The sequence below is a fragment of the Chiloscyllium punctatum genome, chromosome 8 (genome assembly GCF_047496795.1).
Source record: "Chiloscyllium punctatum isolate Juve2018m chromosome 8, sChiPun1.3, whole genome shotgun sequence".
In the NCBI taxonomy this organism is placed as follows: domain Eukaryota; kingdom Metazoa; phylum Chordata; class Chondrichthyes; order Orectolobiformes; family Hemiscylliidae; genus Chiloscyllium; species Chiloscyllium punctatum.
The window spans coordinates 133,667,959-133,692,983 of record NC_092746.1 but is presented as its reverse complement, the minus strand read 5'-3'; the positions used below and the strand labels follow the sequence as shown (position 1 = coordinate 133,692,983).

The 25,025-nt window shown below is 48.8% G+C and overlaps 1 protein-coding gene across 1 annotated transcript in view; it reads left to right on the top strand.

The window, feature by feature from the left end:
* The first annotated feature begins 4,547 nt into the window (after positions 1 to 4,547).
* vps28 (VPS28 subunit of ESCRT-I) overlaps positions 4,548 to 25,025 on the top strand; it is a 39,092-nt gene continuing 18,614 nt past the window's right edge. The window contains exon 1 of the mRNA XM_072576555.1: positions 4,548 to 4,620. Within this exon, the coding sequence (XP_072432656.1) occupies positions 4,563 to 4,620 (58 nt within the window). The 5' untranslated portion in view covers positions 4,548 to 4,562. The remainder of the gene's footprint in view (positions 4,621 to 25,025) is intronic.

The window sequence follows — 25,025 nt, the reverse complement described above, 5'->3', positions numbered from 1 at the left end:
GAATAAGCTTTATGTTAACCAACATTAATGCTGTCCTCAGGATTAACAATTGACAGTTTTTCCATTCCTATCACAAGTCCACTCCTTAGCTTCGGAGTTACTGTTGCCTTCAGCAGTGTCGAGCCCTTCACTGTTCCGAAATGCATGCACTGTCCTTTAAAATAGATCCAACTGTGGACTAGCTAAGGCCTACTGCTTTTCCAATGTTCAATGGGATTTTGCCTTTATCAGATTGCTTATGTCAATGTTCATCTCAATTGTGATAAGACTATAAAAGCAGAATTAGGCCATTTGGCCCATCAAGCCTGTTCTGCCATTCAATCAGGGCTGATATGTTTCTCAACCCCACTCTCCTGCCTTCTCCCCATAAACCTTGATCCCCTTATAACCAAGAATCTATCTATCTGTCTTAAATACACTCAATGACTTGGCCTCACAGCCCTCTGCAGCAAGAAGTTCCACAGATTTAACACCCTCTGGCTGAAGAAATTCCTCATCATCTCGGTTCTAAAGGGTTGTCCCTTTCATCTGAGGCTGTGCCCCCAGGTCCTGGTCTCACCTACTGTTGAAATATATTCTCCACATCCACTCTACCAAGGCCTTATTCTGCAAGGTCCAGTAGATTCCCCCCCCCCCCCCCCCCCCATCCTCCCAGAGCCCTCAATCGCTCCCCATGTGACAAGCCCTTCATCCCCAGGATCATTCTTCTAAACCTCCACTGGACCCCCTCCAACACCAGCACATCCTTCCTTCAACAGAGCGCTCAAAGCTGCTCACAATATTCAAAATGCTGTCTGACCAGAGCCTTACACGGCCTCAGCAATACATCACTGTTCTTGTTTTCTGGCCCTCTCAAAATGAATGCCTTCTTAACTGCCAACTGAACCTACATGTTAACCTTAAGACTATCCTGAACTAGTCTCTTTGTGCTTCAGATTTCTGAAGCCTTTCCCTATTCAGAAAATAGTCTACACCCCTATTCTTCCAAACAAAGTTCATAACCTCATACATTCCCATATTGTTGGTTTTCTGTTTCTTTGATCCACTGGCAGAGTTGCACATTGGCAGCATGATAACTACCCATTGAAACCCAACTGGGCATATGTTTGGGAAGCAGCTCTGCAAAGCTGCATAGCGAGAAATTTTTAAAACTTTTAAGTAGTCAAGTTGTACTCCGTGGTTTCTGCAGCTTCTTGATACAGAACCCCACCGAGGGTATTCAATCAGATGGTTTCCCATTGTGGTGGTCGCTTGTTCTGTTCCTGCTGATGGTCACTGCCCACTATCACACTGACCATTCCAGTGAGAGTTCAGCCCAGAGCCAGGCTGTCAAGCTGAACCTTACCTCAACTTTACTCTTGCTCTTTAATTTCCTCTCACCAATTCCTGTAAAATAAGAAATAAACTATTTTAAAGACAATGGTCTCAGATTTCATAGGTTCATACAGAGCAGAAAGATCCCTTCGATCTTTCAAGTCTGCACTGACATAACTACTAATAAAATTGCACCAATTCCAATGTCCTGCACTTGTCCCATATTCTTGAATGTTGTGATATTTCAAGTACTCATCCAAATATTATTTTTAAAAGGTTGTAAGATGTCCAGTTTCCACTACCTTCCCAGGTAGAGCATTCTAGACTCCCACCACCCTGAGTGAAATTGTTTTTTTGCCCAAAACCCCTCTGAATCTCCTGTTCTTTACCCTAAAACTATGCCCCTTCGTGATTGACCCCTCAATGAAGGGGAAAGGGGAACAGCTGCTCTCTATTCACCCTGTTCAAACCCATCATAATCTTATACACCTCAATCACGTCCCCCCTCAGTCTTCTCCGAGCCTATCCAAGCCTAGTTAGTCTCTCCTTGTAGCTCAAGTGCTCCATTCCAGGCAGCGTCCTGGTAAACCTGCACTGTACCTCCTTGTTAATTATCCCTATATCAATTGGGACAATGTTATAGTAAATATATGGCAAGTCCAGTTGAGTTTCTGATCAACGATAATCCCCAGGATATTGATAGTAGTGGATTCAGTAATGGTAACATCATTGATTGTCAAGGGGAGATATTAGATTGCTTCTTATTAGAGATGATCATTGCCTGGCATTTGCGTGGTGTGAACATTATTTACCACTTGTCAACCCAAGTCTGGATATCGTCCAGATTTTGTTGCATTTGAGCATGAACTGCTTCAGTAGCTGAGGTGTTCCAAATGGTGCTGAACATTGTACAATCATTGGCAAACACCCCCACTTCTGACCTTATGACGAAGGGAAGGTCATTGATGAAGCAGCTGAAGATGGTTGGGCCTAGGACACCATGCTGAGGGACTCCTGCAGAGATGTCCTGGAGCTGAGATGACTGACATCCCAGAACCATGACCATCTTTCTATGTGTCAGGTAGACTCCAACCCATGGAGAGTTTGTCTCCTGATACCCACTGATTCCAGTTTTACCAGGGCTCCTTGATGCCACACTCAGTCAAATGCAGCCTTGATGTCAAGAGTTGTCCCTCTCACTTTATCTCTGAAGTTCACTTCTTTTAACCCTGTGCTGTACCTGTCCTGGGAGTGTTTGAAATGGAGGTACAGTAGTGCCTCGACATACGAACAACCCCATTCACGAACAAATCGGTTTATGAACAGGATTGTATGTAAAACTTTGCTTCAACATACGTATGAAATTCAAGGTACGAACAAAGGTATGAACGCAAAAAGCCCGTGTGCGACCACGTGGTTTCATTGTTCTGCTTTGCTACACGCTTGTTGAACGCAAAAGCTCTCGGGCCCTGTGTGATCTCATTCAGTTTGTCTTTGGTGCGTGCGCTGTCCAAGCATTCTTACGCTATCCAAACAATGGGAAAAATTGATTCAGTTCATGAACCTGGTCCCGGAACAGATTATGTTCGTAAGTCGAGGCACTACTGTCTAGACAGAGCGTTACTCTGTGCTTGACACTGCTCCCAGGATCATACAGTAAAGGGGACACTTTTCGGCCCATCAAGTCCACTCTGCCAAACCCACTTAGTCCCACTTTCCAGCACTAGGCTCATAGCCTTGAATGTTATGACATTTCAATTGCTTAACCATATCTATTTTAAAGATTGTGAGATATCCCAACTCAACTACCACCACCAATACCCACCCACCTCCCCCAAACCCCAGCAATACATTCCAGACATTCTCTGGATGATAAACCTCTCAAATCCCCACTGAACCTCTTGCCTTACACCCTAAAATTATACTCCCTTGTCATTGACCCTTCATCTAAGGGGAACTGCTGCTTCCTATCCACCCTGTCCATGCCCCTCAGAATCTTATACACCTCTGTCAAGTCCTCCCTCAATCTTTTCTGCTCCAAAGAAAGCAACCTGAGCTTATCCAGCCTCTCTTTATTGCTAACCTGCTCCATCCCAGGCAACATCCTGGTGAATCTCTTCTACACCGTTTCCAGTGCAATTAGACCCCTCCTATCGTGGTGAGACTAGAACGGCACTATAGTGGGCGGCACGGTGGCACAGTGGTTAGCACAGCTGCCTCACAGCGCCAGAGACCTGGGTTCAGTTCCCACCTCAGGCGACTCTCTGTGTGGAGTTTGTACATTCTCTCTGTGTCTGCGTGGGTTTCCTCCGGGTGCTCCAGATTCCTCCCACAATCCAAAGATGTGCAGATTAGGTGAATTGGCCATGGGAAATTGCCCTGTAGTGTTAGGTGAAGGAGTAAATGTAGGGGAATTGGTCTGGGTGGTTTGAGGGTCGGTGTGGACTTGTTGGGTTGAAGGGCCTGTTTCCACACTCTAAGTAATCTCAGTGTGACTTCACATTCCAGCTGTGATCTAACCAAAGTCCTGCATAGCTCCACATAACCTCCCTGTTCTTATAATCTGTGTCATGACTGGGAAAGGCAAGTGTTCCTTGTGCTTTCTTAACCACCCCATTAACCTGCCCTGCTACCTTCAGGGATCTGTGGATAAACTGCCCAAGGTCCCTCTGAACTTGCTGGTAACATTCACAGAGTGATTCCCGGCTCCCTGTAAGATGTTTTTAGTGGTGGGTGTGGTTGAGGCAGTTAGAAAGCGTGGCGATGTCATGATTGGAGCTGAATTCTCAGAAATCCCAGTCGAGTGTGCATTTTCTGAGAATGTGGGGTTTGAGAAGACTGTGCCTCTTGTGCCTTAGCTTCTGATTTTTGCCTTGGAATGAGGGAGGGGCTCTGCACTGGAGTTGGATCTGGTCTGGGGAGGCTGGTGTGACCCTGTGTTCACTGTACACAACAGTGGGGAGAGAGTCAGGACTGAAGTAGCCAAGCGGAAGGTACAAATGCTTTTGTCTGTGTGTGCTGTTGAATCTGTGATGAGGAGAGAGACAGAGAGAGAGAGAGAGAGAGAGGACAGACTTGCTGATTTCTTGTCCAGCTTGATGCTGTCTGATCTTTTTGGATGGTGACTGTTTGTTGTGCATTGCCTGGTCTCTGAGGCCTCCTTCTGACACCAGAGTCTAACTGCAGGATCCAACGGGGGCCCAGACCTTATCGATCGACAGGCAGCAAATTACCTTCCTCCCTCGTTCATGTCTGAAGCGAGCATCATTCTCAGTATAAAGAATCCTGTCTTCATTCACAGAGCAGGTAACACACTCACTCCCATTTCCAGTCAGGTGCTTGTCTTTTCTCTGTCATTCCTCCCTCACTTTTTCATTGCCCTAGCTTCCTCCTCCTGCCCCATGCCCCTGTCCCTCCCTCTCTCTCTCTTACCTGTCCAGGTACTGATCCAGATGTGCTCCTGATGTTCGCTCCTCAAGCCACACAACAGAAAGATGAGCCAGACAGTCAGAGTGAAGGAGACTAGGCCCGAGACACAGAGGAACTGCAACCATCCAGAATCGAGTGTAATATTGGGGACAGTGACAGACATTCTCTAGACGGTCCCCAAGCAGTGTTTCCCACAGCTCCGGCCCTCCCCACCCAACAATGTGTTAACCCTTCGTGTGCTGCTGTGCCAGTGGAAGGCTGCAAGAATGTGATCACAACTGGGACGGGAGGCAGGAGTTATTGTCTGGTCCACGTGGAAAATTGGAGGCTGTTTCTTGAAAATATTTGGAAAGCAAACAGAGGGATGAAGCCAGAGAAAGAGGCACCGCCCTAAACCAGTGGATGAAGTGTTAACCCATTCTGCTCTGTCAGGCTCCCAGTGACACGGAAAGTTGCTGGTCCAGTCCAACAATATATCAGGAAAGGAGTGAGATTGAAGAGGTGGAACAGAAAGAGCACAAGTTGCACGGAGGCTAGTTATTCATTTTACACAGGAACTGGGTGTCATTAACTGACCCAGTATTTATTGCCCATCCCTAGTTGCCCCTTGAGAAGGTGGGGGTAAGCTGCTTTCTTGAACCGCTGCAGTCCTTGTGCTGTTGGTTGATCCACAATGCCCTTAGGGAGGGAATTCCAGGATTTTGACCCAGCGATACTGAAGGAAGGAACAATGATATATTTCCAGGTCAGGATGGTGAGTGGCTTGGAGGGGAACTTGCAGGGGGTGGTGTTCCCATGTCTCTGTTGTCAGCCCCCTCCTCCTTGTGGTCGGATTAATGTCTAGTAGTTCCACCACAATCCACAGTGAGCACTGCAGATACAGCCAGGAGATTGGGGGTGGTGGTGGTGGTGGTGGGGGTGGGATGTGAATGCAGGGGGCCCGCAGACCAGGGCAAGTAGTGTAGGGAGAACAGAACATATTCAAAAGCACCTAGCAAGCAGTGGTAAGAGGGAGGGAAGGTCCTGAGGCCAACAGTCCATGAGCTGATGGCACAGGGTCAATAATGTCACCTCCAGGAGCGATCAGCAAAGAGTGGCATGGTGGCTGAGTGGTTAGCACTGCTGTCTCACAGCACCAGGAACCCAAGTTCAAATCCACCCTTGGGTGACTGTCTGTGTGGAGTTTGCACATTCTCCCCGTGTCTGCGTGGGTTTCCTCCGGGTGCTCAGGTTTCCTCCCACAATCCAAAGATGTGCAGGTTAGGTGAATTGGCCCATAGTGTTAGGTGCATGAGTCAGGAGTAAATATAGGGTAGGGGAATGGGTCTGGTAGGTTACTCTTCAGAGGGTTGGTATGGATGTGTTGGGCCAAAGGGCCTCTTTCCATAGTGTAGGAAACCTGAGTGGGATTTGTGTTATAGTAGTGACCGTTCACAAGGGGTTTATGGACAGGGACCTCCCTCAGCACTGACCCTCTGACAGTGTGGCACTCCCTCAGCACTGACCCTCCGACAGTGCCCACTCCCTCAGCACTGACCCTCCGACAGTGCGGCACTCCCTCAGCACTGACCCTCCAACAGTGTGGCACTCCCTCAGCACTGACCCTCCGACAGTGCCCACTCCCTCAGCACTGACCCTCCGACAGTGCGACACTCCCTCAGCACTGACCCTCCGACAGTGCCCACTCCCTCAGCACTGACCCTCCGACAGTGCCCACTCCCTCAGCACTGACCCTCCGACAGTGCCCACTCCCTCAGCACTGACCCTCCGACAGTGCCCACTCCCTCAGCACTGACCCTCCGAAAGTGCAGCGCACCCTCAGCACAGACCCTCTGACAGTGCAGCACTCCCTCAGCACTGACCCTCCGACAGTGCCCACTCCCTCAGCACTGACCCTCCGACAGTGCCCACTCCCTCAGCACTGACCCTCCGAAAGTGCAGCGCACCCTCAGCAGAGACCCTCTGACAGTGTAGCACTCCCTCAGCACACACCATCTGATGGTCGGCTGATGGAGAAAGTGAAAGCACCTGGAGTCCAGGGTGTACTAGCTAGATGGGTAAAGAACTGGCTGCACATCAGGTCCCCAGCCAAGTTGATAGGGTTGTTAAGAAGGTATACGGTGTGTTAGTTTTTATTGGTAGAGGGACTGAGTTTCAGAGCAATGAGGTCATGTTGCAGCTGTACACAACTCTGGTGCGACCGCACGTGGTGCACAGTTCTGGTCACCACATTACAGGAAGGATGTGGAAGCTTTGGAAAGGGCTCAGAGGAGTTTTACTAGGATGTTACCTTGAATGAAGGGATGGTCTTATGAGGAAAGGCTGACGAACATGAGGCTGTTTTTGTTAGAAAGAAGGAGGTTGAGAGGTGACTTTATTGAGACATAGAAGATAATCAGAGGGTTAGATAGGGTGGACAGGGAGAGCCTTTTTCCTCAGATGGTGATGGCTAGCACAAGGGGCATAGCTTTAAATTGAGGGGTGATAGATATAGGACAGATGTCAGAGGGATTTCTTTACTCAGAGAGTAACAGGGGCGTGGTAGACTCACTAACTTTACTGGCACTTAAATGGTCATTGGATAGACATATGGATGAGAATGGAATAGTGTAGGTTAGATGGGCTTCAGATTGGTCTCACAGGGCGGTGCAACATTGAGGGCTGAAGGGCCTGTACTGTGCTAGAATGTTCTGTGTTCTATGGAAGGTGTTGCCAGTGGAGATGGTAGAAGCAGGCACCATCGCATCATTTAAGATGTATTTAGACAGATACATGAATGGGCAGGGAGCAGAGGGATACAGATCCTTAGAAAATAGGCGTCAGGTTTAGGTAGAGGATCTGGATTAGTGCAAGCTTGGAGGGCTGAAGGGCCTGTTCCTGTGCTGGAATATTCTTTGTTCTTTGACGCTCTCATCTCTGCTGTTTGGCTCAAACTGGCTGAAAACTGCCCTTCCAACTGCTCACCTGACCCATCACAATGACCACTAATTCCTAAAAGCCACATGATCACAATTTGTCACCAAAATCTATTTCACACAAATTCTTCATATAATGTCCCAGACACGACCATCACCATCCTGGATACGTCTGTCCTATCGTCAGGTCAGGGGATGGCACAGTCAGCAGGGAGTTGCCTTGGGGGTCCTCAACCTTGGACTCTCCAAACATCATGAAGTCATCTGATAACAGGTGAAACATGGTAAGGAAACCCCATGCCATCCTCCCTTGGCTGATGAATCAGTGCCCCCTCATGCTGAACCACACCTGATGAAGGGGCAGCACTCCGAAAGCTTGATTGCAAATAAACCTGTTGAACTACAAGCTGGTGTTTTGTGACTTCTGACTTTATCCACATCAGTCCAAGACCGGCACCTCCAAATCACGAACATCACTGAGAGGATGTACTGAGGGTGGCAACGGAACAAAATGCCCCTGGTTGGGGGATTTCAATGTCTGCCTCCAAGAGTGGCTTGGCAACAGCATTACTGATTGATCTGGTCAGGTCCTAAAGGACATAGCTGCTGGAATGGGTCTGTGCCAGTTGGTGAGGGGACCATCATGAGGGAAATAAACAGACTGCTCCAGACTGCAGAGATGTCCTGGAGCTGAGATGGGTGAGCTCCACAACCACAACATCATCTTCTGTGTCAGGTGTGACTCCAGCCAGTGGAGAGACCCCTCCACCGATATCCATTGATTCCAGTTTTGCCAGGGCCCCTTGATGTTAAGGGCTGTCCCTCTCCCCTCCCCTCTGGAATCCAGCTCTTCTGTCTATGTTTGACCCAAGGCTGGAATGAGGTCAGGAGCTGAGTGACCCTAGGGGAACCCAAACTGGGCAGGTCACTGAGCAGGTTATTGCTGAGCAGGTGCTGCTTGATAGCTCTGTTACTGACACCGTCCATCACTATGATTGCTCTTACTGAGACATGTGCAGTCAGCAGTTTGCTGAGGATAATTCTGCCACATGTCTCACAAGAGCCCACATTGCTCAGGCTCCAGTGAGGTTCTGACCTTTGGGTCATCTTCAGCAATTATCTCCTCAACTTGGTGATATCATACAGGTACTGGAAACAATTATGGCCCCAGCATTAGTCCCTGTCACACTATTTATTACAGGTTGCCAGCCTGAAAATGACGCGTTTATCTGTCTTTTAGTCATTAGCCAAACCTCTCTCCATGCCAATGTCCAACCTGCAACACCATGGGCTCTTACATTATTATGTAGCCTAATGTGTGGTAGTTTATCAAACACCTTTTGAAAATTCAAATATATTAGTTGCCAGAACTTACTGGGGTAACATGCTAGAAATCAAGCCCTGTTATTCCCAGAGTCACCACAAGAGTTAAAACATTTTCAAATAAGTATGCAAAAGTCTCAATCAACCTGATTTCCAACCCAAGGTTGACAGAAAGGACAAACCAAGTTTCTCGACATCAAGAACAATTATGTATTACAATGAATGGACTCTAGCTTCAGGTAAACAATTGTGAACCATCAGTATATAACTCCAGCAGTTAAAATTCTAATTTCTTTACAGACTCCCTCTTTCACACACATGGACAGACACATATAGAAAACATGGATGTCAGAGATGGAGAAAAGGACAGTGGTTTCTGTTTACAGGGATCTGAGAAGATGTATAGCACGGAAACAGACCCTTCAGTCCAACCCGTCCATGCTGACCAGATATCCCAACCCAATCTAGTCCCACATGCCAGCACTTGGCCCATATCCCTCCAAACCCTTCCTATTCATATACCCATCCAAATGCCTCTTAAATGTCGCAATTGTACCAGCCTCCACCACTTCCTCTGGCAGCTCATTCCATACACGTACAACACTCTGAGTGAAAAAAGTTGCCCCTTAGGTCTCTTTTATATCTTTCCCCTCTCACCCTAAACCTATGCTCTCTAGTTCTGGACTCCCTGACCCCAGGGAAAAGACTTTGTCTATTTACCCTATCCATGCTCCTCATGATTTTATAAACCTCCATAAAGTCACCCCTCAGCCTCCGACACTCCAGGGAAAACAGCCCCAGCCTGTTCAGCCTCACCCTGTAGCTCAAATCCTCCAACCCTAGCAACATCCTTGTAAATCTTTTCTGAACCCTTTCAAGTTTCACAATATCTTTCTGATAGGAAGGAGACCAGAATTGCATGCAATATTCCAACCTATTCCAATAGGAAGGAGACCAGAATTGCATGCAATATTCCAACAGTGGCATAACCAATGTCCTGTACAGCCGCAACATGACCTCCCAACTCCCGTACTCAATACTCTGATCAATAAAGGAAAGCATACCAAACGCCTTCTTCACTATCCTATCTACCTGTGACTCCACTTTCAAGGAGCTATGAACCTGCACTCCAAGGTCTCTTTGTTCAGCAACACTCCCTAGGACCTTACCATTAAGTGTATAAGTGCTGCTAAGATTTGCTTTCCCAAAATGCAGCACCTCACATTTATCTGAATTAAACTCCATCTGCCACTTCTCAGCCCATTGGCCCATCTGGTCCAGGTCCTGTTGTAATCTGAGGTAACCCTCTTCGCTGTCCACTACACCTCCAATTTTGGTGTCATCTGCAAACTTACTAACTGTACCTGTTATGCTCACATCCAAATCATTTATGTAAATGACAAAAAGTTGAGGACCCAGCACCGATCCTTGTGGCACTTCACTGGTCACAGGCCTCCAGTCTGAAAAACAACCCTCCACCTTCCACCTTTAAGCCAGTTCTGTATCCAAATGGCTAGTTCTCCCTGTATTCCATGAGATCTAACCTTGCTAATCAGTCTCCCATGGGGAACCTTGTCGAACGCCTTACTGAAGTCCATATAGATCACATCTACTGCTCTGCCCTCATCAATCCTCTTTGTTACTTCTTCAAAATACTCAATCAAGTTTGTGAGACATGATTTCCCACGCACAAAGCCATGTTGACTATCCCGAATCAGTCCTTACCTTTCCAAATACATGTACATCCTGTCCCTCAGGATTCCCTCCAACAACTTGCCCACCACCGAGGTCAGGCTCACTGGTCTATAGTTCCCTGGCTTGTCTTTACCACCTTTCTTAAACAGTGACACCACATTATCCAACCTCCAGTCTTCCGGCACCTCACTTGTGACTATCAATGATACAAATATCTCAGCTAGAGGCCCAGCAATCACTTCTCTAGCTTCCCACAGAGTTCTCGGGTATACCTGATCAGGTCCTGGGGATTTATCCACCTTAAACCGTTTCAAGAATCCAGCACTTTCTCCTCTGTAATATGGACATTTTTCAAGATGTCACCATCTATTCCCTACAGTCTTTATCTTCCATATCCTTTTCCACAGTAAATACTGATGCAAAATATTCATTTACTATCTCCCCCATCTCCTGCAGCTCCACACAAAGGCCACCTTGCTGATCTTTGAGGGGCCCTATTCTCTCCCTAGTTACCCTTTTGTCCTTAATGTATTTGTGAAATCTCTTTGGATTCTCCTTAATTCTATTTGCCAAAACTATCTCATGTCCCCATTTTGCCCTCCTGATTTCCCTCTTTACTATACTCCTACTGCCTTTATACTCTTCTCAGGATTCACTCGATCTACCCTGTCTATACCTGACATATGCTTCCTTCTTTTTCTTAACCAAACCCTCAAATTCTCTAGTCATCCAGCATTCCCTATACCTACCAGCCTTCCCTTTCCCCCTGACAGGAATATACTTTCTCTGGATTCTCGTTATCTCATTTCTGAAGGCTTCCCATTTTCCAGCCATCCCTTTACCTGCAAATATTTTCCCCCAATCAGCTTTTGAAAGTTCTTGCCTAATACCGTCGAAATTGGCCTTTCTCCAATTTAGAACTTCAACTTTTAGATCTGGTCTATCCATCACTATTTTAAAATGAATAGAATTATGGTCACTGGCCCCAAAGTGCTCCCCCACTGACACCTCAGTCACGTGCCCTGCCTTATTTCCCAAGAGTCGGTCAAGTTTTGCACCTTCTCTAGTAGGTACATCCACATACTGAATCAGAAAATTGTCTTGTACACACTTAACAAATTCCTCTCCATCTAAACCTTTAACACTATGGCAGTCCCAGTCGATGTTTGGAAAGTTAAAATCCCCTACCATAACCACCCTATTATTTTTACAGATAGCTGAGATCTCCTGACAAGTTTGTTTCTCAATTTCCCTCTGACTATTGGGGGGTCTATAATACAATCTCAATAAGGTGATCATCCCCTTCTTATTTCTCAGTTCCACCCAAATAATTTCCCTGGATGTATTTCCAGGAATATCCTCCCTCAGCACAGCTGCAATGCTATCCCTTATCAAAAATGCCACTCCCCCTCCTCTCTCGCCTCCCTTTCTATCCTTCCTGTAGCATTTGTATCCTGGAACATTAAGCTGCCAGTCCTGCCCATCCCTGAGCCATGTTTCCGTAATTGTTATGATATCCCAGTTCCATGTTGCTAACCGTGCCCTGAGTTCATCTGCCTTCCCTGTTAGGCCCCTTGCATTGAAATAAATGCAGTTTAATTTATTAGTCCTACCTTGTCCCTGCCTGCCCTGACTGTTTGACTCACTTCTGTTCTCAGCTGTACCAGTCTCAGATCGATCTCTTTCCTCACTATCTCCCTGGGTCCCATCTCCCCCCTACCTTACTAGTTTAAATCCTCCCAAGCTGCTCTACCAAATCTCCCTGCCAGTATATTAGTCCCCTTCCAATTTAGGTGCAATCTGTCCTTCTTGTACAGGTCACTTATACCCCAAAAGAGATTCCAATGATCCAAAAATGTGAATCCTTCTCCCATTCACCAGCTCCTCAGCCATGTATTCATCTGCTCTATCCTCCTATTCCTGCCCTCACTAGCTCGTAGCACTGGGAGTAATCCAGATATTACTACCCTTAAGGACCTCCTTTTTAAATTCCTGCCTAACTCTCTGTAATCTCCCTTCAGAATCTCAACCTTTTCCCTTCCTATATCGTTGGTTCCAATGTGGACAATGACCTCCTGCTGGCCCCTCTCCCCCGTGAGAACATTCTGCACCCTCTCTGAGACATCCTTGATCCTGGCACCAGGGAAACAACACACCATTCTGCTTTTTCTCTGCTGGCCACAGAAATGTCTGTCTGTACCTCGGACTAGAGAGTCCCCTAACACAATTGATCTCTTGAAACTCGATGTGCCCCTCATTGCATTAGAGCCAGTCTCAATACCAGAAACTTGGCTGTTCATGCTACATTCCCCTGAGAATCCATCACCCCCTACATTTTCCAAAACAGCATACCTGTTTGAAATGGGGATTGCCACAGAAGACTCCTGCACTAGCTGCCTACCTCTCTTACCCTTCCTGGAGTTAACCCATCTATGTGACTGTATCTGAGACTTTCCCCCCTTCCTATAACTGCCATCCATCACATACTGTTGCTGTTGCAAATTCCTCATTGCCTCTATCTGTCTCTCCAACCGATCCATCTGATCTGAAAGGAGTCGCATCCAACAGCATTTATTGCAGATATAAATCCACAGTAACTTGTAAACTCTCCTCAAACTCCCACATCTGACAAGAAACATATATCACTCTACTAAAGGCCATTTTTGCTCCTTCACAATCTACAGACCCAGAAAATAACACCGTCTTATTCCTCTACAAACACTGCCCCAGGTTAAATTAATAGCTATGGCTTATATTTTAAGTTTAATCAAGAGACTTATCTCCAAAACATATAATCAAGAAAGAATCCACTGTACTCACTACTGCAGCCTTTCTCTTGGACAGACTTAAAACAACAATTAACTTATCTGATTCTGTGCTGTGAACTTCGCCCAACAGTCCCTCCAAGATTAGTTGTGAATTTCACTGTTTGATAATTTTCCCAGATACACTCCGATGTCCAGCGATACACGAATTCAAACAGCAAAGGCAGTAACTGTGCAGGTTCTCTCTCTCTCTCTCTCTCTCTCTCTCGCACTGACCTCACCATATGCTTCCTTTGTCTGCTCTTCTCCCTTTTAAACTGCTGTTGTTTTGACTTTTTTCTCCAAAGTTCCAAAACAATGTAACAGCATATAAAACAGGAATTACTGCTCCTGGAATTCGAGGAAATCACCTCCAGCACCTAAAATACCTCAAAAAAAAGGAGCAGTTCTTACAGCCAGAAATTTTCCCATCCTCCATCTTGGATTCCCAGAATATTTTTGTGCTTCTTCTCAGAGACACAGGGTGATTGACTTTGTAAAAAAAATATTCACTTATGGGGCATGGGCACTACTCGCTGGACCCCAATTGCAGTTAAGATTCAACCATATTGCTGTGGGTCTGGAGTCACATGTAGATTAGACCAGTTAAGGAAGTCAAATTTCCTTCCAACCATTGACAATGATTTCATGATGCTTAATTCCAGATTTTTCTTTTAAATTCAAAATCCACTATCTGGTCTGGTGAGATTTGAACCCAGGTCCTCAGGACATTACCTGGGTGTCTGGATTAACAGCTCACCATCAATACCACAAGGCCATCAGTCTATTTGTATCTACCTCAGCTGAATCTATCTCAGCCTTTAATGTACACAAGAACCCTGTCCCCACAGCTGTCTGAGGCATGGAGTTCCAAAGACACTCAGCCTTCTGACAGAAGAAATTCCTCCTCATGTCAGTGTTAAAATGGTGCCACTTTATTTTGATACAATGCCCTCCAGTCCTAGACTCTCTATTGAAGGGAAACATTTGCTCAGCATTGACCCTGTCAAGCCCCTTAATAATTCTAATGTTTCAATAAGATCATCTCTCACTCTCTGAACTCCGAGTCCCAAGCTAAACTTATACTCAACCACTCTTAAGATGAGCCAACATTCCATTAGCCTTCCTGATTACTTGCTGCTCCAGTGCTTATAAAACAATCTATCCATACCAGGGATCATCCAAGTGAATCTTCTCTGAACCACCTTCAATGAAATTATATTTTCCCTTAAATAAGGGAACCAGAACTGCTCACAGTATTCTGCATGTAGTCTCACAAGTATCTTGTACAGTTGCAGTAAGGCTTCCCTACTCTTATACGGTCAACATTTCATTAACCTTCCTGATTACCTGCTGTCCCTGTGGGTTGTAGCTTTCTGTGTTTCTTGCACAGGCTCCCCACCCCGCCCCAAGTCACTTTGTGCTGCAGCTTTCTGCAGTTTTCCTCATTTAAACAACACTCTGCTCTTTTGTTGTCCCTCCCATAATGAACAACTTCATGTAATGTTTGTGAAGGTTTGTAGCTCAGGTTGAGGTTTAGGGTGTAGGTTTGCTCGCTGAGCTGTAGGTTTGATATCCAGAACGTATTCGAGAAGAACAGATACTCAAAAAATACAGTGCGCAAATTCCTCAAGAACAAACCACGACAAGCAGACCAAACACAGCCGGAACCACCTTACCATACAATAGACAATAGACAATAGACAATAGATGCAGGAGTAGGCCATTCAGCCCTTCGAGCCTGCACCGCCATTCAATATGATCATGGCTGATCATTCCCAATCAGTATCCTGTTCCAGCCTTATCTCCATAACCTTTGACTCCACTATCTTTAAGAGCTCTATCCAATTCTTTCTTAAATGAATCCATCAAATGAATACATCAAAGAAGTTTCGGAAATGACAGCCAGACTACTAAGACCCCTTGGAATCCTAGTAGCACACAAACTCACCAACACTCTCAAACAAAAACTTAAAAGACCCAGTACAACCCATGGACAAAACCAACGTCATCTACAAAATTCCATACAAGGACTGCCACAAACGCTACGTAGGACAAACAGGAAAAAACTGAGCCACCAGGATACACGAACACCAGCTAGCCACAAAATGACACGACCCTCTCTCCCTCGTAGCCCTACACACGGATGAAAAAAAAACACCATTTCGACTGGGACAACACATCTATCCTGGGACAGGCTAAGCAAAGACATGTCAGAGAATCCCTAGAGACCTGGCACTCCAACCACAACACCATAAACAAACACATAGATCTCGATACCATCTATCAACCCCTCAGAAAACAAACAGGAAATGACATCACCACAAACCTCAGGAGCCCCATCCAGGAGAAAGATATAAATAGAAAGCAGGAGACAACAACTTCGCTTCACTTGGAGGTTGCCACTGATGATGTTACCTCGCCAGGTAACGAAACGTCTGGATATCAAACCTACAGCTCAGTGAGCAAACCTACACCCTGAACAACTTCATATTTTCCTTCATTAGACTTTTTTGATTAGATTAGATTATCTACAGTGTGGAAACAGGCCATTCGGCCCAACAAGTCCACACCGATCCTCCGAAGAGTAACCCACCCAGACCCATTTTCCTCTGACTAATGCACCTCACACTATGGGCTATTTAGCATGGCCAATTCACCTGACCTGCACATTTTTGGATTGTGGGAGGAAACCCACGCAGACAGGAGGAGAATATGCAAACTTCACACAGTCACCCAGGGCTGGTATTGAACCCAGGTCCCTAGCGCTGTGAGGCAGCAGTGTTAACCACTGAGTCACTGCCACCCATGCACCACTTTCTCCCAACTCTTTACTCACTTAACTATCGATCAATGTCTCTCTGTAAACAGTCTATATTCCTCTTGAAACCTGCCTTTCCACTTACTTTTGTGACATCTGCAAATTTGGCTACAGTACATTCATTTCCTCCTCCAAGTCTGTAAACAGTTGCAGTCCCAACACTGATCCCATGGAACAGCGCTGGTCACAGCTCACCAACCTGAAAAAGAACCCGACATCCCACTTGCTGTTTCCTGGCAATTTGTCAATTCCTTATCTAAGTCACTATACTACCTCCACACCACAGGCGCTTATCATTTGACTTATCCATGGTAACACATCTACTGGTTCCCTCTATCCACTCTGGTTGAGACTTCCTCAAATATTCTAATAAATTAGTCAGATACAATTTCCCTTTCATGAAGCCCTGCTGACTCTGCATGATTAGATTATGATTTTCCGAGTGTCCTGCTATTACTTACGTCATAGAGTCATAGAGATATACAGCATGGAAACAGACCCTTCGGTCCAACCCGTCCAGATATCCCAACCCAATCTAGTCCCACCTGCCAGCACCCGGCCCATATCCCTCCAAACCCTTCCTATTCATATACCCATCCAAACGCCTCTTAAAATTGTACCTCTTAAAATTAAAATGCAATTGTACCAGCCTCCACCACTTCCTCTGGCAGCTCATTCCATACATGTACTACCTTCTGTGTGAAAAAGTTGTCCCTTAGGTCTCTTTTATATCTTTCCCCTCTCACCCTAAACCTATGCCCTCTAGTTCTGGACTCCCCGACCCCAGGGAAAAGACTTTGTCTGTTTACCCTATCCATGTCCCTCATAATTTTATAAACCTCTATAAGGTCACCCCTCAGCCTCCGACGCTCCAGGGAAAACAGCCCCAGCCTGTTCAGCCTCTCCCTGTAGCTCAAATCCTCCAACCCTGACAACATCCTTGTAAATCTTTTCTGAAACCTTTCAAGTTTCACAACGTCTTTCCAATAGGAAGGAGACCAGAATTGCACGCAATATTCCAAAAGTGGCCTAACTAATGTCCTGTACAGCCGCAACATGACCTCCCCACTCCTGTACTCAATACTCTGACCAATAAACGAAAGCATACCAAACGCCTTCTTCACTATCCTATCTACCTGCGACTCCACTTTCAAGGAGCTATGAACCTGCACTAAAGGTCTCTTTGTTCAGCAACACTCCCTAGGACCTTACCATTAAGTGTATAAGTGCTGCTAAGATTTGCTTTCCCAAAATGCAGCACCTCGCATTTATCGGAATTAAACTCCATCTGCCACTTCTCAGCCCATTGGCCCATCTGGTCCAGATCCTGTTGTAATCTGAGGTAACCCTATTCGCTGTCCACTGCACCTCCAATTTTGGTGTCATCTGCAAACTTACTAACTGTACCTGTTATGCTCGAATCCAAATCATTTATGTAAATGACAAAAAGTAGAGGACCCAGCATCGATCCTTGTGGCACTCCAGGACAGGATGTACATGCCATTGTTTAAGAAGGGTGATAAGGACATGCCAGGGAACTATAAACCAGTGACCCTGACGTCGGTGGTGGGCAAGCTGTTGGAGGGAGTCCTGAGGGACAGGATGTACATGTATTTGGAAAGGCAAGGACTGATTAGGAATAGTCAACATGGCTTTGTGTGTGGGAAATCATGTCTCACAAACTTGATTGAGTGTTTTGAAGAAGTAACAAAGAGGATTGATGAGGGCAGAGCAGTAGATATGAACTATATGGACTTCAGTAAGGCGTTCGACAAGGTTCCCCATGGAAGACTGATTAGCAAGGTTAGATCTCATGGAATACAGGGAGAGCTAGCCATTTGGATACAGAACTGGCTCAAAGGTGGAAGACAGAGGGTGGTGGTGGAGGGTTGTTTTTCAGACTGGAGACCTTCATAATTGATTCCAATTCTTTTCCAATGATAGATATTTGGCCACTTGGCCAATGGTTACCCACTTTTTGCCTCCCTCCATTTTGGAATAGGGCTGTCACATTAGCCATTTTCCAATCTTCTGGTAGTTCTCCAGGATCCAAGAATTATTGATTGATTAAAATTATCTAAACTAGTTTTCACCCTCACCTTTGATGGTCTGTATTGCCTTTAGTGGGCTTTGCATATAAATTAATCAGTTGGAAAACATGAGTGATCTCCTGGTTAACAGATGAAAAAAATACCATGGATGTTCTGGTGATTGGGATAAAAATCATTCACTTTTATGTCAGAGTATTTCTGGATACAGAAAAAAGAAAAAGGAACCGTTTCAATGTTGAAGGTTCCTGGGCAGGTTATCCAGGTGATATACCAGAGTGATTGAACACATACACTGAGGCAGTTGAAAAAATAAATTAAAAGGTACTCTCAGACCACTTTGTATCTCTGAGCTGGGGGGGTGGGGTCCACTCCCAGCTACTAGAGAGATGGGTCCTAATATCTCTGGACAGTTTAATTAGAACTTATCTGAACTGGTTTTCGCCCTCACCTTTGATGGTCTGCATTGACTTCAATGGGCGATGCACACAAATTAATCAGTTGAAAGACATGGGTGATCTACTGGTGATGGTTATATGTTTATGTGGTGAATCCAGTTCAGTTTCTGGTCAATGGGAACCACCAGGATGTTCATATAGGGGAATTCAGTGATGGTAACAGCATTCATTGTCACGGGGAAGTGGTTAGATTGTCTCTTATTGGAGATAGTAACTGCCTATCAATTGTGCACTTCAGCGCAAGCCCAGATCAGATCTAGTTGCATTTGGACATGGACTGCTTCAGTGTCTGAGTGTCAGAGGGGTTCTGCAGCGATCAGTGCTGGGGCCCTCGTTGTTTGTTTGTGGTTTACATAAATGACTTAGACTCGAATGGAGGAGAGTTGATCAGTATGTTTGTAAATGATACAAAACTTGGTGGGCTGTAAATTGTAAGGAGGAGATTACAGGAGGATACAGATGGGCAGATCAGTGTTTTTTGTTTTCAGTTGATTTAGTTAGCTTTTAATTCAAATGCTAAATTGATGGCCAGAGCAGCATACTCATCATACAATTATTGGTAACTTCATCTACCCCACAGATCAATGATCAAGTAAAATCATATTCGGATATAGAGTACAAGTTTCTATGAAGGGTGTTTGTTTTGTTGCATGCAATCAAAATTGTAACAAGATGTAATGATATTGACTGATATCGAAAGTGCATTTCTGTACATTTCACATGAAGGTCATGTCCTAGTATCCAACTGATTTAGTTCATGTGTAAGAACCAGAGCAGTCGGACACATGGTTACCAATTACATCTCTTAATGGGCTAACTGTGCCCTGATGCATCCTGGCTTTTGTTCAGTTTGAGTAAAACACGGGCTGATCAGTGTTAAACCGAATTCAGTACAGATAAGTGTGATGTGATGCACTTGGGCAGGACAAGCAAGGCAAGGGGGTATGTGATGAAAGGTAGGACCCTGGGAATCCCCACGGGTCAGAGGGATCCTCCTTAAGGAATCACAGGAAGGTGGATAAAGTGGTGAAGGAGGCATATGGGATACTCGTCATTATTAACTGAAGGATGGAATTTCAGAGCGGGGAGGCACTGTATTAAATATTGGTTAGGTACCAGCCAGCGTGTACAGTTCTGAATCCACATTCCAGGATGGAGGTGATCACACCCAGTGGTGAGGGTGCAGAGGAGATTTACCGGGATTAGATTAGATTAGATTACTTACAGTGTGGAAACAGGCCCTTCGGCCCAACAAGTCTACACCGCCCCGCCGAAGCGTAACCCACCCATACCCCTACCCCTACATCTACATCTACCCCTTACCTAACACTATGGGCAATTTAGCTGTTGCCTGGGCTGGAGAGTTTCAGTGCGGGAAAAGCACAGCATCTGAGGAGCAGGAGAGTCGACATCAGGATGAAGGGCTTATGCCCAAAACATCGGCTCTCCTGCTCCTCGGATGCTGCCTGACCTGCTGTGCTTTTCCAGCACCACACTTTTCGACTCTGATCGCCAGCATCTGCAGTCCTCACTGTCTCTCTGGACAGTTTCAGTATTGAGGAGAGATTGGAAAGAGGGGATTGATTTCTTTGGAGCAGAGGAGACTGAGGCGACATGATTGAGACGTCTAAAATTATAAGGGGCACAGACAGGGCAAAAGTGAGGGCTGCAGATGCTGGAGATCAGAGCTGAAAATGTGTTGCTGGAAAAGCGCAGCAGGTCAGGCAGCATCCAAGGAGCAGGAGAATCGACGTTTCGGGCATAAGCCCTTCTTCAGGAATGAGGAAAGTCAGCCAGGACATCTTGATGGAGAAATGAATGACCAAGGAGGCATAGCTGGCAGGTAAGGAGCAGGCGGTCTACAGGGGATATGCGGAAATCCTTTTCTCACCCAGAGGGCAGGGGGAATCTGGAACTTACTGCCTGTAATGGTCATAGAGGCAGAAAACCCCCCCATCACATTTAAGAGCATTTAAATGTATACTTGCAATGCCAAAGCAAACAACACTGTTGGCCAAGTGCTGGATAATGGGATTAGAACAGTGTTAATTGGTGCGGACTTGACGGGCTGAAGAGTTTTTTTCTGTGCAGTAAATCTCTGTGACTGTTATGAGGGAGCGATAGGGATCCTGTTCTGGATTAATGAGGTCTGATGAGTAAATTTTCAGGAAATGATTAGGGATTCAACGAAGGAATGTGAGAGTAGTGAGGAGATTGAAAGGGTTGAAGAGTTTGTGAACGACTGAGGCAAGATTTGGAGAAAAGGTTCAAAGTGGGATCATGTTGAAGGAAGAGAGTAAATTATTTGAAGAAAAATGTAATCAGCAGAGAATTTTACAAAAGCCAATTCAGAATCACAACCCACAACCACCACACACATTCCCTCTCTGAGTGACTCACGTTCTGCAGTCTTTGCCAATCCAAACCAGCACACAGCATTACAGAGAACTGCAAAAAATATTCAGAGCAAACACTCCATCTTCAGTCTGAAAACAAAATAAAATATAACCAATGAGCTCAGTCTGAAACGATCGTTTAGCTGGGAGGTGGAAAATTCCATCCAACTCAGTGGGCAATGAGAGTGGGAAGCAGACAAACATCTGGATACCATTCTCCATTCTGGGCACAATACATCTGGATGCCATTAACCAGTTTATGGGCACACAACATGAGGAAAATATTAACCAGCGACTGATTCGGTTCCAGCACTCCCTCCTTCACTCCTTTCTCACTCTGTCACACCCATACGCACTCTCTCCTCTCATACTCCTTCGTTCTTCACATCCCCTTCCTCACAGCACCTCTCCTGTCCTCCACTGCCAGGGGGAGGGGGAGGGGGGGGGGGAGAGTGGGGAGGGCATGCGGGGGTGGGGGGGGGAAGGCAGGATGGGGGAGGCAGGAGGGGGAGTGGGGAAGAGAGAGGGGGGAGAGGGGAAGAGGGGAAGAGGGGGAGGGGAGAGGGGAAGAGGGGGAGAGGGAGGGGGAGAGGGGGGAATGGGGGGAGGGGAAGGGGAAGGGGGAAGAGGGGAAGAGGGAGGGGAAGAGGGAAAGGGAGGAAGAGTGGGGAGGGGGAGGGGGGAAGAGTGGGGGAGGGGGAGGGGGAGGGGGAAGAGGGGGGAGGGGGAGGGGGGAAGAGTGGGGAGGGGAGGGGGAGGGGGAGGGGGAAGTGGGAGTGTATGAAGGAGGGAGGTGGGTGGGAGAGAGAGGGGTTGGATGATGGAGGGTGTGTGTTAGTGGGGAGTGGGTGCGAGGGAAGTGGTCTGTGAGGGAGGATGTGGTGTGATGGAGGGTGTTTGTGAGGGAAAGGGAGGGGGAGGGTGTATGTGAGTGAGGTGGTGTCTGGGGGAGAGGTGGTGTGTGAGGGAGGAGGTTGTGTAGGACGGAGGGGGTGTGTGAGGGAGAGGTGGGGAAGGGTGTGTTTGAGGGAGGTAGTGTGTGGAGGAGAGTGGATGAGTGAGGGAGGTGGTTTGTGAAGGGGCGGGGGTATGTGAGGGAGTTGGTGTGTGAGGGAGGGGTAATGTGAGGGGGAAGGGTGTGAGAAAGGAGTGTGAGTGTGGGGAGGTGTGTGTGCGGGTGGGGAGAGGGTGTGATGGTGGGGAGAGGGTGTGTGTGTGGGGAGGGGGTGTGAGGGTGGGGAGGGGTGTGAGGGTGGGGAGGGGTGGGGGGGGGTGTGAGGTGGGGAGGCGGTGTGAGGGTGGGGAGGGGGTGTGAGGGGGTGTGAGAGTGAGGGGGTGTGAGAGTGAGGGGGTGTGAGGGTGGGGGGGGTGTGAGGGGGTGTGAGAGTGAGGGGGTGTGAGAGTGGGGGGTGTGAGGGGGTGTAAGGGTGGGGGGTGTAAGGGTGAGGGGGTGTGAGGGTGGGGGGGTGTGAGAGTGAGGGGGTGTGAGAGTGAGGGGGTGTGAGAGTGGGGGGTGTGAGGGGGTGTGAGGGTGAGGGGGTGTGAGGGGGTGTAAGGGTGGGGGGTGTAAGGGTGAGGGGGTGTGAGGGTGAGGGGGTGTGAGGGTGAGGGGGTGTGAGGGTGGGCGAGTGTGAGGGGGTGTGAGGGTGAAGTGGTGTGAGGATGGAGGGGGTGTGAGGGGGTGTGATTGTGGGGGTGTGTGAGGGGGTGTGAGGGTGGGGGGGCTGTAAGGGTGAGGGGGTGTGAGGGGGTGTAAGGGTGAGGGGGTTTGAGGGTGGGGTGAGTGTGAAGGGGTGTGAGGGTGAGGGGGTGTGAGGGTGAGGGGGGTGTGAGGGTGGGGGTGGTGTGAGGGTGGGGGTGTGTGAGGGTGAGGGCGTGTGAGGGTGGTGGTGGTGTGAGGGGGTGTGAGGGTGGGGGTATGTGTGAGGGGGTGTGAGGGTGTGGGTTGTGTGAGGGGGTGTGAGGGTGAGGGGGTGTGAGGGGGTTTGAGGGTGGGGGTGGTGTAGGGGGTGTGAGGGTGGGGGGGAATGAGGGTGAGGGGGTGTGAGGGTGGGGGTGGTGTGAGGGTCGGGGGGTGTGAGGGTGAGGGCGTGTGAGGGTGGGGGTGGTGTGAGGGGGTGTGAGGGTTGGGGTGTGTGAGGGTGAGGGCGTGTGAGGGTGGGGGGTGTGAGGGTGGTAGTGGTGTGAGGGGGTGTGAGGGGGTGGGTGGTGTGAGGGGGTGTGAGGGTGGGGGGGGTGTGAGGGGGTGTGAGGGTGGGGGGGTGTGAGGGTGAGGGGGTGTGAGGCTGGGGGTGGTGTGAGGGTGGGGGTGGTGTGAGGGGGTGTGAGTGTGGGGGGGTGTGAGGGTGAGGCGGTGTGAGGGGGTGTGAGGGTGGGGGGTTGTGAGGGGGTGTGAGGGTGGGGGGGTGGGAGGGGGTGCGAGGGTGGGGGGTGTGAAGGTGGGGGTGGTGTGAGGGTGGGGGTGGTGTGAGGGGGTGTGAGTGTGGGGGGGTGGGAGGGGGTGTGAGGGTGGGGGGGTGTGAGGCTGGGGGTGGTGTGAGGGTGGGGGTGGTGTGAGGGGGTGTGAGTGTCGGGGGGTGTGAGGGGGTGTGAGGGTGGGGGGTGTGAGGCTGGGGGTGGTGTGAGGGTGGGGGTGGTGTGAGGGGGTGTGAGTGTGGGGGGGTGTGAGGGTGAGGCGGTGTGAGGCGGTGTGAGGGGGTGTGAGGGGGTGTGAGGGTGGGGGTGGTGTGAGGGGGTGTGAGGGTGGGGGGGTGTGAGGGTGGGGGGGTGTGAGGGTGTGAGGGTGGGGGGGTGTGAGGGGGTGTGAGGGTGGGGGGGTGTGAGGGTGTGAGGGTGGGGGTGGTGTGAGGGGGTGTGAGGGTGGGGGGGTGTGAGGGTGTGAGGGTGGGGGGGTGTGAGGGTGTGAGGGTGGGGGGGTGTGAGGGTGAGGGGGTGAGGGGGTGTGAGGGTGGGGGTGGTGTGAGGGGGTGTGAGGGTGGGGGGGTGTGAGGGTGGGGGTGGTGTGAGGGGGTGTGAGGGTGGGGGGGTGTGAGGGTGGGGGTGGTGTGAGGGGGTGTGAGGGTGGGGGGGTGTGAGGGTGTGAGGGTGGGGGTGTGTGAGGGTGAGGGGGTGAGGGGGGTGTGAGGGTGGGGGTGGTGTGAGTGGGTGTGAGGGTGGGGGGGTGTGAGGGTGGGGGTGGTGTGAGGGGGTGTGAGGGTGGGGGTGGTGTGAGGGGGTGTGAGGGTGGGGGGGTGTGAGGGTGGGGGTGGTGTGAGGGTGGGGGTGGTGTGAGGGGGTGTGAGGGTGGGGGTGGTGTGAGGGGGTGTGAGGGTGAGGGGGTGTGAGGGTGGGGGGTGGTGTGAGGGGGTGTGAGGGTGGGGGTGGTGTGAGGGGGTGTGAGGGTGAGGGGGTGTGAGGGTGGGGGTGGTGTGAGGGGGTGTGAGGGTGGGGGTGGTGTGAGGGTGGGGGTGGTGTGAGGGGGTGTGAGGGTGGGGGGTGGTGTGAGGGTGGGGGTGGTGTGAGGGGGGTGTGAGGGGTGTGAGGGGGTGTGAGGGTGGGGCTATATGAGGGAGCTGAGGGGGAGGTGGTGAAAGGGGGAGGATTATGGGGGGGAGGGGCAAGGGGACGATTTGAGGGAGAGGGGGGTTGGGGGGGGCGGGGAAGAATACAGGGGCGGGGTTTGAGGGCAATGGAAGGGCGGAGTTTGGAAGGGGCAGAAGTTGAAGGGGCGGGGTTTAAGTGGATGGAAGGGGCGGGGCTTGTAAGGGGCGGGTTTGAAGGGACTGGAAGGGGCGGGGTTTGAGGGAATGGAAGGGGCGGTATCTGGAAGGGACGGGGTTTGTA